Genomic DNA, 14881 nt, shown 5'->3' with positions numbered 1-14881 from the left:
TATAAGTTTAAACATCTTAAAAAACACATACCTAATATACAGTGCGTCCATAAAGTAACGCATAAATTCATTATTTCGTAAACCGGCGACTTTAAAAAAAAATCTCGAAACAGGTCGATTTTTATTTTTAATTTACAATTTTTTGGCATATACATCATACTAGTGACGTCATCCATCTGGGCGTGATGACGTAATCAATGATTTTTTTAAATGAGAATAGGAGTCATGTGATAGCTCATTTGAAAGGGTATTCCATTCTCTATACAATAATGTAAACATTAACATAATTATTTATACAGGGTGTTCAAAAAATATTTTTTTAATTAAAATAATTGAGACAAAAAGAAGAATGTATGTAATTTATTTAAGTCAAAATACGTTTTATTGTTGTCAGAATACAGGAAAAAAAATGTTTATTTGACAAATAAAAATTGTTTTTCGCTTAAATTCAATGTTAAAGGTGCCACCCACCTTCCTCTTGGTAGTTTGAACATTTCGTTTAAGCGAAAATCAATGTTTATTTGTCAAATAAATTTTTTTTTCGTTTTCTGACAGTAGTAAAACGCATTTTGAATTAAATAAATTACATACATTCTTCTTTTTGTCTCAATTATTTTAATTAAAAAATGTTTTTTTGAACACTCTTTATAAATAATTATGTTATTGTTTACACTAATGTATAGAGAATTGAATACTCTTTCAAATGAGCTATCACATGACCCCTACTCTCATTTAAAAAAATCATCGATTACGTCATCATGCCCAGATGGATGACGTCACGAGTGTGATAAATATGCCAAAAAATCGAAAATTAAAAATAAAAATCGACCTATTTCGGGATTTTTCCTGAAAGTCGCCTTTTTACGAAATAATGATTTTATGCGTTACTTTATGGACGCACTGTATACCTTCGCACACTATATTACGGACTAGTAGAAAGTCATCTCCGTTATGGTATACTGGCTTGGGGAAGCGCCCTAAAAACACACATTCTCCCACTGGAAATCATACAAAGAAGATTTCTGAAAATTATTATGTCTAAACCATACACCTACTCTACAGATAGATTATATAAGGATAGTAATATATTTGACTTAAAACAGTTATACTTTCTTTGTGTGTCTTTAAAATATCACACCATGAAAACAGACAATTTACCATCACATGAGCATGATACAAGAGGCAAACACCTTTATATGATTCCGAAAATGACAAAGTCCTTTTGTCAAAGAAGTTTTCTATTTCTAGCCCCAAAAATATATAATCATATCCCCAATGATATCAAAAATACTAAGAATGTTCTTCTATTTAAAAAGAAATTAAAATCATTTCTGATGGAACAAACAAGAAATTTTTGTGACATCATTATAGTAGCTTAAATTTACATACATTAAAAAACAAAAAAAAAATAAATGAAACTCTAGAGTCACTACCAATTTTTATACCTATATTTCAAATTTTATATTGTTTTAAACTGATTTATTTTGCTTATTATTTTTATCATATTTAATAAAACATGCGTATATACACCATTCTTCAAAAATATTACTAACTAATTGAGCCATACATAATCCTTTATTAGAAAAAAAAAATAATATAGTTGTATTTATTAACATAGTACGTAGGCATTGTTATTTGTAAGCTTTATTTTTTTTTATTTTTTATTTTTAAGTATATACTGGACAATATTATACTTATGAACGAATAATAATTGTATAATAATATGTAGTTACGTGGCTAAAGGTTCTGAACCAAGGCCAGAATAAAATATAAAAAAAAATAATTCTTTAAAAAAAATTAATTATTCGTGCTTTATTGTTAAACTAAGTATCTATTTTATTGTTTTCATTATATTATTTACTCTACGTATCATATTTACTAAAACATAACTGTGTATTTACAATTAAAAAAAACGTACCTATCTATTTATTGTATTATATTATATTGTATTATGTTGCTATTTATGTTATTTATGTTATTTACGTTAATATGTTATTATTTATTATTTTATATCATATTTACTGAAACAGGTGTATCCACACCTCTCGGAGACCTTCGGGTTAATTTATTCACTTTAGCTGTAAATATCTAAAAAGATTGTACCTATTATTGTTGAATAAATTATTATTATTATTATAACAGACTATTTAAATATGACATGGCAGGTATTGCAATAGATCTTAACACTAATAAAAAAAATTTTATTGCCCTGTAAACAACATAGATAAACAACATGACATACAACTAGAGGGGCATAAATTTGCTAGGCACAGCTTTCAAGCTATTACAAAAGTCGCCATAAATAAAATGAAGGCGCATGAATAAAGGACATGTTATTTTCCTCCGCCACGCAGTCAACGCTTTCGCAGATTTCTCTTCTCCAACGCAACGTAGTGAAGAACTCAATCTAACAGTCAGACTATTAATTATTGTGCCTTGTAGATCTAAAATTTAAATTAGAGATATAATCTCCGAAATTTGGTAAATTATGTGATACATTTGTACATTACCAGAGAACGGCAGTTTTCACCAGTGGCGCACAACCCCCCTACAGGCGACACTATATATACACGAAATTTTCGATTTTCTAAATCTAACTGAATTGAAAGTTGGGCCAACTCCCATCTTAAAGTTCAGGAAAAGACTTACCCATTCAGATGTCAAGCATCCATTTTGGTCCATGGGTGTGGATTTTACGGCCCTTCCTAATTAATGTCTGTTTTTCGTTCTCGTCACCAAAACTCCAAAAAACTTCTAAAATTTAAGTCCGACTTTCGCGGCTTCTAATATTACTGATCCAACGCATATCTAATTTTGAAAATCGGTTATACCATTCAAAAGTTACCGAGATCAGAAATATGACTCAATTCCTAGTTAAAAAGGGGAAAATATTTGTGGATTGGATATGTATGTATGTATGTATGTATGTATGTATGTACGAGTATGTAATATGTATGTATGTGTGTAGAAAAATTAAACCGATCTGAATTTTTTTCTGTGTTTGAAGAGGGGGTCAGGGCCGATTCAGAACCGGTGTAGTTTGTGACTTTTGACCACCCACAAACCAGCTATAGGACTTGGTACGTACAAAACGGCATATTTTTGGGCGCATATATCTTGAGTTCAAGGAGAGACAGGAAAACCGCAAATACACCAAATCAATAGCGTTGAGTTAATCTTTCAAATGGTGCTTAAGCGGTCAAGACCATACCTACACACGGCTCAGTATAGCTGAAAAACTGAAAAACTGAACTTTGAAAATTTTGGTTTTTCGACAATTACTCAAAATTTCAACGTACGAATTGAGCCAATAACTGAGCATTTGTAGAAGGACTCTAGACGAATCTGACAGTGTATACCTCATATCCGGGAAAGTTCGAATTTTTAAGTTGTAGGCTTCATAAGTATGATCAAATCTATTTCCTATGGGAAAATACGGTTTTTCAAGCTCAATAATTCCTGTAATAGCTTCAGTTATCATACTTGACCTTAGATGCATCAGATAATACTTGTCAATACGTTTTAAACTCATGTTTACTGATCAAAATTGGTTGAGCCGTTTAGAAGTTATTAAGCTAGAAAGTATAATCCAATTAACGATTATTCCCCAAATGGTTTATGTAGTTGTAATGGTTACGACGCTAAATTTGATCTGGCAACGGGCAATCCGAGTTCATTTACCGGCCATCCCAATATTTTTTTTCAATCTATTTCGAATAGAAAAAAAATCTAGTGTACATTCTATGGACACTAGATCATTTGGGAGATAATGTGACAAAGGCGACCATTTATAAAGCTTAACGTGTAATCAAGAATTGCATTCAACTTCATACATTTAATTTACATATAACTTTGAAAAACTCCTGATACCCAATATTCCAGCTACAAAATAGCTGATATGAATATTACGTGGCTCGAAAATATATTTTCATTTGGATGCAATACAAAATTCTAGTTATATTTTAAAAGATTTTTCCATAATATTTGCTAAATTTGAAGTAAACTCGTCACAAAAGAGTTTCCAAATTCAAACTATATCAAAGTTACTTTTTTGTGGCGCGTTTTACTTCAAATTGAGCAAATATTATGGAAAAATCTTTTAAAATAAAACTAGAATTTTGTTTTGCATCAAAATGAAAATACATTTTCGTGCCACGTAATAATCATATCAGCTTTTTTGTAGCTGGAATATTGTATGCGCCACTCATTTTTACGGCGTTTAGCGGTTTTTTATTCTTGTATTATATTTACCAAAGGAAACAAAATCTGTATTCTGCAGTGATTTCCGGACCATTAGCTTAATGAGTCTTCTTCTTCTTATACTTGTTGTACATATGTCGATCTGTTAATTCCGACGTTGAAGTATTTCTTGAGAGGTAGACTGCCAGCTATCTCTCCATCTTCTTGGTGGTGTCCCCGGTGGATGCTTACCAGCTGGTTTTCCTTCTAGCGCAATTCTTGGTAGTCTGTGCTCCTCCAATCTTTTTACATGACTTAACCATTCTCTTCGTCTTTGCCTACCCATCTTACTACATCTTGCACGCCGCATTGTTCCCTTATGATGTTGTTTCGTATTCTACCCCGTCTTGTCTTCACTGCAATTGCTCATAGTGTCTTCATCTCGGCTGTTCGTAATAAATTTTTGGTTTTATTTGTGTCTTCTCTTGATTCAATACCAGAGGTCATAGCAAGTCTGATTCAAGTTTTATAAATTTTAACTTTGCCGTCCATTCTCATATATGGGTTATTCCTGACCACATCTCTCAAACATCCGAGCATGACTGCTGCCTTGTTTATTTGTCCTCTTAGGTCTCTGGCTGAGTCATGGTAACTTGATAAATCTACACCTAGATATTTGAACTGGTTTAGCTGTTCTATGGGTTTGCCCTCTACCACGAGCTTGCATCTAATTGGATCTTTCGCAATGGTAATGCATTTAGGGTCCGTTTTTCGTTCTGGTCCACAAGACTCCAAAAATTTAAAAAATTTAAGTCCGACCTTTTCGGCTTCCGATAGCACTGATCATTATCTTTCTAACGAATGTCTAACATGTCTAATTTTGAAAATCGATTATACCATTTAAAAGTTACCGAACTCAGAAGTATGACTCAATTTTTATTTAAAAAGGGGAAAATGTTTGTGGATATGTATGCATGTATGTATGTATGTATGTATGTATGTATGTGCGTGTGTAAAATTTTCACCGATTTGAAGTTTTTTTTTTGTGTTTCAAGAGGGGGTCAGGGTCAATTCAGAACCGGTGTAGTTTGTGACTTTTGACTACCCATAAGCCAGCTATATGGCTAGGTAGACACAAAATGGCATATTTTTGGACGCATATATCTTAGGTTCTCAGTATAGTATAGTAGGCGTCTCAGTATAGCTGAAAAACTGAAAAATTAAACTTTGGAAACTTTGGTTTTTCGACAATTACTCAAAATGTCGACCTACGAATTGCTCCAATAACTGAGCGTTTGTAGGAGGACTCTAGACGCGTATACCTCATATCTGGGAAAATTTGAATTTTTAAGTTATAGGCTTCATAAATATGATCAAATCTATTTCTTATGGGAAAACGGTTATTCAAGCTCAAAAATTCCTGTAATACCTTCAGTTATCATACTTGACCTTGGATTCATCAGATACTACTTTGCAATACGTTTCAAACTCATGTTTAATGATCAAAATCGGTTAAGCCATTCAGAAGTTATCGAGCTCCAAAAGTATAATCCATTTAACCATTATTGCCAAAATGGTTTATGTAGTTGTAGTGGTTACGATGCTAAGTTTGATAGGGCAATCCGAGTTCGTTTGCCGATTATAATTATTAAATGGCTGGAATATGAACTCGGATTGTCTTATCACAAGTCTGGTGTCGTAACTACTATATCATTTGGGAGTGAATGCGACAAGGGTGACCATTTATAACGCTTAACGTGTAGTCAAGAAACATTACGTTCAACTTCATACATTTAATATATAGAGTGGCCCAAAAGTAGTGGAACGGTCGAATATTTCGCGAACTAAACATCGGATCGAAAAACTGAAACATACGTTTTCAATCATTTTCAAAAATCTATCCAATGACACCAAACACCAATCCCCACTACACCCCCTGGAGGTGGGGTGGGGGTAACTTTAAAATCTTAAATCGAAACCCCCAGTTTTTCTTGCAAATTTGGATTCGTTACGTAAAAGTAGGCAACTTTTATTCAAGACGTTTTTTCGAACTGTGGATAGATGGCGCTATGATTGGAAAAAACGATTTATCCTGATACCATAGGTAAATTATAGAAACGGTCTAATATCTCACGAAATACACTTCCAAATGAGAAACCAAAAAACAAATTTTTAATCTTTTTTAAAAACCTATCGAATAACACCAAACATGACCCTCCAACCCACCCCCTGGGTAACTTTAAAATCTTAAATAGCAACCCCACTTTTTATTGCAGATTCGGATTAGTCATAAAAAATTAAGCAACATTTATTCGAAACATTTTTTAAAATTTCTGATAGATGGCGCTAATAAATCGCTAATAATGGCGCTAATTTTTCCAATTAATGCTCCATCTATTAACAATTCTAAAAAATGTTTCGAATAAATGTTACTTAATTTTTCATGACGGATTCGAATTTGTAATAAAAAGTGTAGGTTGCTATTTAAGATTTTAAGGTTACCCCCACCCCACATTCAGGGGGTGGGTTGGAGGGTCATGTTTGGTGTTATTCGATAGGTTTTCGAAAAAGATTAAAAATCTTCTTTTTAGTTTCTCATTTGGAAGTGTACTTCGTGAGATATTAGACCGTTTCTATAATTTACCTATGGTATCAGGATAAATCGTTTTTCCCAATTATAGCGCCATCTATCCACAGTTCGAAAAAATATCTTGAATAAAGGTTGCTTACTTTTATGTAACAAATTAAAATCTTCAAGAAAAACTGGGGGTTTCCATTTGAGATTTTAAAGTTAACCCCCACCCCACCTCCAGGGGGTGTAGTGGGGGTTGGTTTTTGGTGTCATTGGATAGATTTTTGAAAATGATTGAACACGTATTTTTTAGTTTTTCGATCCGATGTTTAGTTCGCAAAATATTCGACCGTTCCACTACTTTTGGGACACCCTGTATAAAAAACTTTAAAAAACTTCTGATATAAGAATAAAAAACCGCTAAACGCCGTAAAAATGAGTGGCGCATACAATATTCCAACTACAAAAGAACTGATATAAATATTACGTGGCGCGAAAATAATATTCTAGTTTTATTTTGAAAGATTTTTTCATATTTGCTAAATTTGAAGTAAAACGCGCCACAAAAGAGCCTCAAAATGCAAACTATATCAAAGTTAACCTTTTGCGGCACGTTTTACTTCAAATTTAGCAAATATTATAAAAAAAATCTTTTAAAATAAAACTAGAATTTTATTCTCCATCAAAATGAAAATACATTTTCGCGCCACGTAATAGTTATACTTTATACACGTGAATTAATTGGAAATTTGTTATATTTAATGCTACGAATCTATTCAGGCGTATAGATGCTTAGTATTTTATGTATAAATTATACTAACAATAATTATATCTTTACCTGACAAATTGTATTGTGGTGTGTGTACTTATCTACTGGTGAAGGCGTGAAACAAATTTTTACGACAGGAATACCGGTTTTTTTCTATAAACATTTGTGGTTTTATTGTATAATAGATTTACCATAATTAATAGCACTAAGAAATACTATAATTATTTAAAGTAAAAAACATTTTAACGCGTATCTTTAGTACTTATTGGAAAAGGTAAAAAAATCTATTAATGAAGGTCATGCATTCATATTCCTTATTATGTAAAACTGAAACCATCTGTACCTAATACTTAACAATGATTTTTTATTATGTAAAAAAATTAAATGAATATAATTGTCAAATATTTTTACATAAATGTTACCTTTATAAAATTTTCTGTCTAGTCTGGATACCAGGGGGGCTATATCCCCTCGATACCTTGACTTTTTTTTTTATGTTTTTTTGGTGCTTAGATTCGATTTTTCGAGGGTACCAGGATGTAAATCCGTCAGATAATTTCTTAGTGGCAATTTAATTGTTTTAGTGATTATATCTCCTAAATTATTGAACTTTATTTTACCAAAATGAAAATTGTTCCTTTTGAAAAAATGAACAAAATTGCGTTTGGTAAATTTTGATCAGATTTTTCTAACGCCCCTAACATGACTAAACGACCATTTACATAGTCAGGACCGACGGCTCTACGTGTCCTCCGAAGCACGGTGGCAGCTCAATTAAATTAGAAATTTAAAAATTTATAAGTGCCAGGAATCGATTCTGGGTCCTCAAATTGGTATTCTAGCTAAATGAAAATGTTATTGTAGTTCGCCCCTGACTAAACAGATAAATACCATGTTTAGACCGATCTCCGAATAAAATTAATTTTGTAGTGGTATATTTTACTGTAATTTTTTAATTATAGCAGTTTCTGACCAAACAAACATTCTATATCTTTTTAGGTTGCCGAATCTCCAGAATATACTCTTAATTTAGGAACACGAGTTTTTCTAGATATCCCAGTCGCACCACAGCAGAAATTTGCGAGTATTGCCAAAGACTTCTTTAAAACCGAGCTCGTATTAACAAATTTTACTAATAAAGAAGAAGCGGGAAATACCATTAACTCGTGGGCAGAACAACAAACAAATGGAAGGATACACAAACTAATCGATCCAGGTACCAATAACAGCTTCTTTAATCTACCATATGTGGTCAAATACAGTATTTAATAAAATATACAGTATGGAAAGTGGACATTATATATTTATTTTTTAATTTACATAATTTACATTATTCGAAGTTTACACCACTGCGGCGCAAACACGCTTCATATCGATTTTTCAGATTATCTAATATTAAGTAGTACATTATTTGACGGTTTTTGCTGTAGATTTTAAAGAACCGTTTGAATTGACATAAAATTTGGCATACGCATAGCCAACATGTCAAAGAAAAAAAGTGATATTGTGCCGATGTGTGCTTTTGCCCTGGGGGTGAGTTCTATCCTTTCCCGGGGGTGAAAAACATACGTCCAAATAAGTCCGAAATTCGATAAAATGCCTAATTCTAAGCAACTTTTATTCTATACAGTTTTTTCACCAAGTTAATACTTTTTGAGTTATTTGCGAGTGAATATGTTCATTTTTCAACAAAGCAAACACGTGTTTAGACAATTTTTCGCAAAAAGTATGTATTCTATCGAAAAAAACCGTTGTTAGTAAAAGTGTAGCTTCTAAAAAAGTGAAAAAAATGGTGTATACATGAAGTCTCTAGACCTAGTAGAAGCAGAGTTATAGCTAAAGAAAAATAGGTTCATATTCGCCAAACTTCAAATAAATATATTTCAACGTGAAATAACCAAAAAATGAAGCACTTTTTGAAAAAAAACTTTTTGAAAAAAAATTTGAAGCACTTTACAACTTTTTTAAAGAGTTTAAAAAGATTTAAGTATGTCCATTTTTATAAAAAAAATATTCTGCCATCAAATGTGAGCATGTTACGCTCAAAATACAGTTGGTCCGTTTTGATTTGGCATAAAAAAATCGGGAAAATCACCCCCTAATTAACAACTTAAATATAATTAATCGTTACCGCTTCACATGTTGCTTTATTTATGTTGTGTCTATATGATCTGTAAGTTTCATCGATTCAACGTGCTTATTTTTGAAAAAAAAATCGTTTTAAAATAAAATTTTAATTTTTTTTTTTTTTAAATGCTCTTTTTCAAAATAACTTAAAAATTATTAGTAATACCAAAAATCTCAAGAAGTAATAAAATGTACGTTTTGCTTTTCTGAATATTTTGGACTTTTTGTTTTCCTGTTAGACAAAAATCGATTATGCTATGGCTGTTCAAAGTTTGCATACACTAGGGATTAGTGACTCGTTCAAGCCATTTTAACTACACCCTTTTCAAGAATAGAATATAATAGAATAGAATAGAATAGAATAGAATAGAATAGAATAGAATAGAATAGAATAGAATAGAATAGAATAGCATAGAATAGAATAGAATAGAATAGAATAGAATAGAATAGAATAGAATAGAATAGAATAGAATAGAATAGAATAGAATAGAATAGAATAGAATAGAATAGAATAGAATAGAATAGAATAGAATAGAATAGAATAGAATAGAATAGAATAGACTAGAATAGAATAGAATAGAATAGAATAGAATAGAATAGAATAGAATAGAATAGAATAGAATAGAATAGAATAGAATAGAATGGAATAGAATAGAATAGAATAGAATAGAATAGAATAGAATAGAATAGAATAGAATAGAATAGAATAGAATAGAATAGAATAGAATAGAATAGAATAGAATAGAATAGAATAGAATAGAATAGAATAGAATAGAATAGAATAGAATAGAATAGAATAGAATAGAATAGAATAGAATAGAGTAGAATAGAGTAGAATAGAATAGAATAGAATAGAATAGAATAGAATAGAATAGAATAGAATAGAATAGAATAGAATAGAATAGAATAGAATAGAATAGAATAGAATAGAATAGAATAGAATAGAATAGAATAGAATAGAATAGAATAGAATAGAATAGAATAGAATAGAATAGAATAGAATAGAATAGAATAGAATAGAATAGAATAGAATAGAATGGAATAGAATAGAATAGAATAGAATAGAATAGAATAGAATAGAATAGAATAGAATAGAATAGAATAGAATAGAATAGAATAGAATAGAATAGAGTAGAATAGAGTAGAATAGAATAGAATAGAATAGAATAGAATAGAATAGAATAGAATAGAATAGAATAGAATAGAATAGAATAGAATAGAATAGAATAGAATAGAATAGAATAGAATAGAATAGAATAGAATAGAATAGAATAGAATAGAATAAAATAGAAATATGCTTTATTGTCACTGAAAATTTTTACAATTTTATGAACAAAGCTTACATACAGTCAAAAGAAAAATAATATCAACAACAAATAACAAATAACAAATTATAACAACTACAATTTACTAAAATTAGATAAATCGTCAATATACAGTAAATATGATATAAATCCAAAGACAAAAACAATTGCAAAATTTACATAAATTGCAAATTGAACATACTTACAATAAATAAAATACAACATTAGGAATTGACAGTTTAAGCTACTGCGTATGAAACCCAATTTTCTTAGTTATTCATTAAGAAATTTCTTCTATCGAATAATATGGTCTTTTAGATAGATAGGCTTTTGCCATTTTACGGAACTTTGGGAAAGATGTTGCAGATTTAAGTTGTAAAGGGAGATGGTTGTAAAGTTTTTTTTGCGGAATATAATATAGATTTCTTTACTAACTCAGTGGATGGGATCGGTAAATAAATATTAAAGATTGAATTTCTGGTGGAGTAAATATGATTGGGCCTTACTGGAAAGACATGAAGGTGTTTACGAATTAAACAAACCGTTTCTAGAATATATAAAGATGGAAGTGTTAAAATTCCGTGATTTCTGAAGTAATTTCTGCAATGTGTAGATCTTCTGAGGCCAAACAGGTATCTTATTGCTCTTTTTTGCAATTTAAAAATAACATCAAATTGAGCAGCTGTACTAGAACCCCAAAAAGGAAGACCATAATCGAAGATGAGACTCGAACAACGAAAATATATTATTTTAGAAGATGCTTAATTGAGTTCCCTTGAGACAGATCTTATTGCATAGCAAGCTGAGGCGAGTTTCTTACTGAACGAATCGATATGAAGGGACCATTTGAAGTTGCTGTCTAAAAAAATACCAAGAAATTTTACAGAATCAACGGTACTGATTTGGCTGCTATTAAGAGGCAAAGGTTGAAGAGCTTCTTTATAGGATAATGCTACTGTTTTATCTATATTAAAAGAGAGTACATTAGAGTCAGACCAGGTCTTTATCGTCAGTAGATCCGAAGTTATAGTTTCATGAAGAGATGCAATAGTTGAGTTGCTCCAAGTGATACTGGTATCATCAACAAAAAGAAAAATTTTCCCATCGATTTTTAAATTAGTTATGTCATTTATAAAGATAAGGAACAGAAGAGGACCCAATACTGAACCTTGCGGTACTCCACATACAATGTTTTTGAGACTAGAGTCAGTATAATTTGCTCTAACTAGTTGTTTTCTATTATTCAAGTAGGATTTAAAGAAATTCAAAGAAATACCTCTAATTCCATAGAAATTTAGTTTTTTAATCAAGATGTCGTGATTTACACAATCAAAAGCTTTGGCATAGTCACAGAAAACAGTGGCAGTATAAAGATTATTGTCTAGTGCTTGATAAACCTCATGTAGTACAGACAACAAGGCATCAGTGGTATATTTATTAGTGAAAAAGCAGAACTGATTTTGAGATAAAATGTTGTTATCAACGATAAAGGACATAAGTCGAGTTTTAATGGATCTCTCAATAATTTTAGAGAGTACCGCTAGTAAGGCAATAGGTCTATAGTTGCAGGCATTAGATTTTTCACCACCCTTATGAAGAGGAATAATAATGGCTGTCTTTAGGCACTCTGGAAATTTACCTTTTTCGAAGGAATCATTAATTAGTAAGACGAGGATTTCCAACACATTTTCTGTGAGATTAGAGAAAATTTTTATAGATAGTCCATCAGTACTACAGGATGATTTGCTTTTGATACAAATGATTGTTTGGGTCGGTTCAGAGTTATCGAGTGGTTTTAAATAGAATGAATTCGAGACCTTTCTTGAATTAGGGAGATAGGAAATGGGATCTTGTTATATTTTTACTCACATTAACGAAATAATCGTTTAGACTTTCAGGATTTGGAAGGGAAAATAAATAAGCACTTTGAACCGCTGAGACTTACAGATCGTATAAAGAATAAATAAGTAAAATAACTTGTGAAGCGGTAACGATTAATTTTATTTGATATGCTAATTAGGGGGTGCTTTTCGCGATTCTTTTTACAATAATCACTTTTTCCAATAACATTTTTTTTCTTTGACTTATTACCTATGTGTATACCAATTTTCATATCATTCCAAGCGGTTCTTTAAAATTTAGAGGTTTTGCAATATTTTACCGTTAAAGAACGTACTATATATTTATAAGAGGGTTTACTGCAGTTGTTGAAAGCAGGTTACTATCTTTTGTACTAGCTCTCCAATATCTGCTGGCGTAACTTTTGAAACACATAGTCCTTCAAGATTTCCTAAATGCATGCCCATGTATTAGGTGTCGTCAGATCAGGTGAGTGAGCTGGATACTCGAAGGCTGTTCCACGAGAAATTATTCTGTTTTCAATATGTGTGGCTAAGTAAAGTAAGGCTAGGTTAGCAAGCTCAAAATTTTTTAATAGTTTATTGGTGTCTAGTCGGACAAACTTTGATGTATGGGAACACTGCAACAGGGAAAGTTTTAATTGTGGAACGTGTCATCCTGATGAAAGTTTATGATCGTGAATACTAGCAGGTTGTCTTTAAGTTTATTCAATAGCAAACTTTATGTAATGTATGAAAAAATGTTTGTGAGACAAATATGTTGGGCATTTTAATAAGCCCGACACGTAGAACATGTCAAATGACAGGAATTATGTTGGTGATAAATAGCAGACTGATTTTTGAATGAGAGTTTAATGAAAGGATAACAAATCAAACGAACGAAAGTTTTAATTTCAATATTAACAATATTGAAAATAGAGAGTATGGCCCTGAATGACCTACCGAAACGTGTGTTTATTTCTGGTCTTAACAAAATTGCAAATTTCGTGCAGAAAGAGTAACAGTTTATTTATAAATAGTTCAGTGACAAGTTTATTAGATACCAGTAAGTACATCCATCGTATTATTAATATAACGTGGTAAACCAGTTTTGGCTAATTCTTATTTAATAACATCAATAAAGTACGATATACATCAACATGATACAATTTATTCCAGTTTTGTTACTGGTTTAATTACCTGCTTAATTACTGGTCAGGTCCGTATTAGTTTTGAAAACATGTCTCGTGTTAAATTTAAAAATGGAACCCAACATTCAGAGTCTCTCGCCTCTCTGACTCGCAACATGTACAACAACTGCAGACAAATACCAATAAAATCTATTCATCAGCAACTTCTACAACTTTTTCGTCGAAACTGCAAGCGATTGTCTTCTGCGCCTTAGAAAATACGAAACTTCAAGATTACTTAATTCCGTTGGGCAATCTATTTCAACCAAAAAATATTATATTTTCGTCTCGATTATCAAACAATCGGATATGTATGTACCTTTCAAGCAAACAACTGGTGGACGAATTTATGCAAAAGCACGGACAAATAAAAATCGAGAATAATATTGTACAAGCTAGAAGACTGATTTCTCCAGCCGAACGTATCGTTTTATCAAACGTATATCCCAGTATACCACACAGTTTGTTAACTGATTATTTACAAAAAATAAGACTTAATCTTCTCTCCTCAGTCACCTTCCTAAAAATCATTTCTAATCTTCCTGAATACAATCATATTTGAGCTTCAGAAGACAAATATACGTTAGTCACAATATCTCCTTACCCGACTCATTCCTTGTAGACTTTGATAATAAAACATATTGAATTTTCGTAGAAACTATGGCCTCTTATACCTGTAAAAAGTCTAGGCACATCGCCGCAAATTGTCCCGATAAAATGGAATCAATAGCAAATTCAAATAACAGTCATCTCTTCTCCCTCACCCGAAACTATGCCTCAACCTACAACTACAATTCTATCTCACGAACAAATTCGTGTCAAAGAAAGCTCAGCAAATAATCTGAACAATCGCAATATAGAAGAAAGTCAAGAAGTTAGCTCCATGGACCGCTCCATAGCCA

At 31.3% G+C, this 14881-nt stretch overlaps 1 protein-coding gene across 1 annotated transcript in view; it reads left to right on the top strand.

Annotated features, from left to right (window-relative positions):
- LOC126890075 (serine protease inhibitor 27A-like) overlaps positions 1 to 14881 on the top strand; it is a 157234-nt gene that overhangs the window by 85966 nt on the left and 56387 nt on the right. Inside the window, exon 4 of the mRNA XM_050658905.1 lies at positions 8520 to 8736. Within this exon, the coding sequence (XP_050514862.1) occupies positions 8520 to 8736 (217 nt within the window). The remainder of the gene's footprint in view (positions 1 to 8519; positions 8737 to 14881) is intronic.

The sequence above is a fragment of the Diabrotica virgifera genome, chromosome 8, assembly GCF_917563875.1.
Source record: "Diabrotica virgifera virgifera chromosome 8, PGI_DIABVI_V3a".
Classification (NCBI taxonomy): Eukaryota; Metazoa; Arthropoda; class Insecta; order Coleoptera; family Chrysomelidae; genus Diabrotica; species Diabrotica virgifera.
This window is presented reverse-complemented; position numbering and strand designations above follow the sequence as displayed.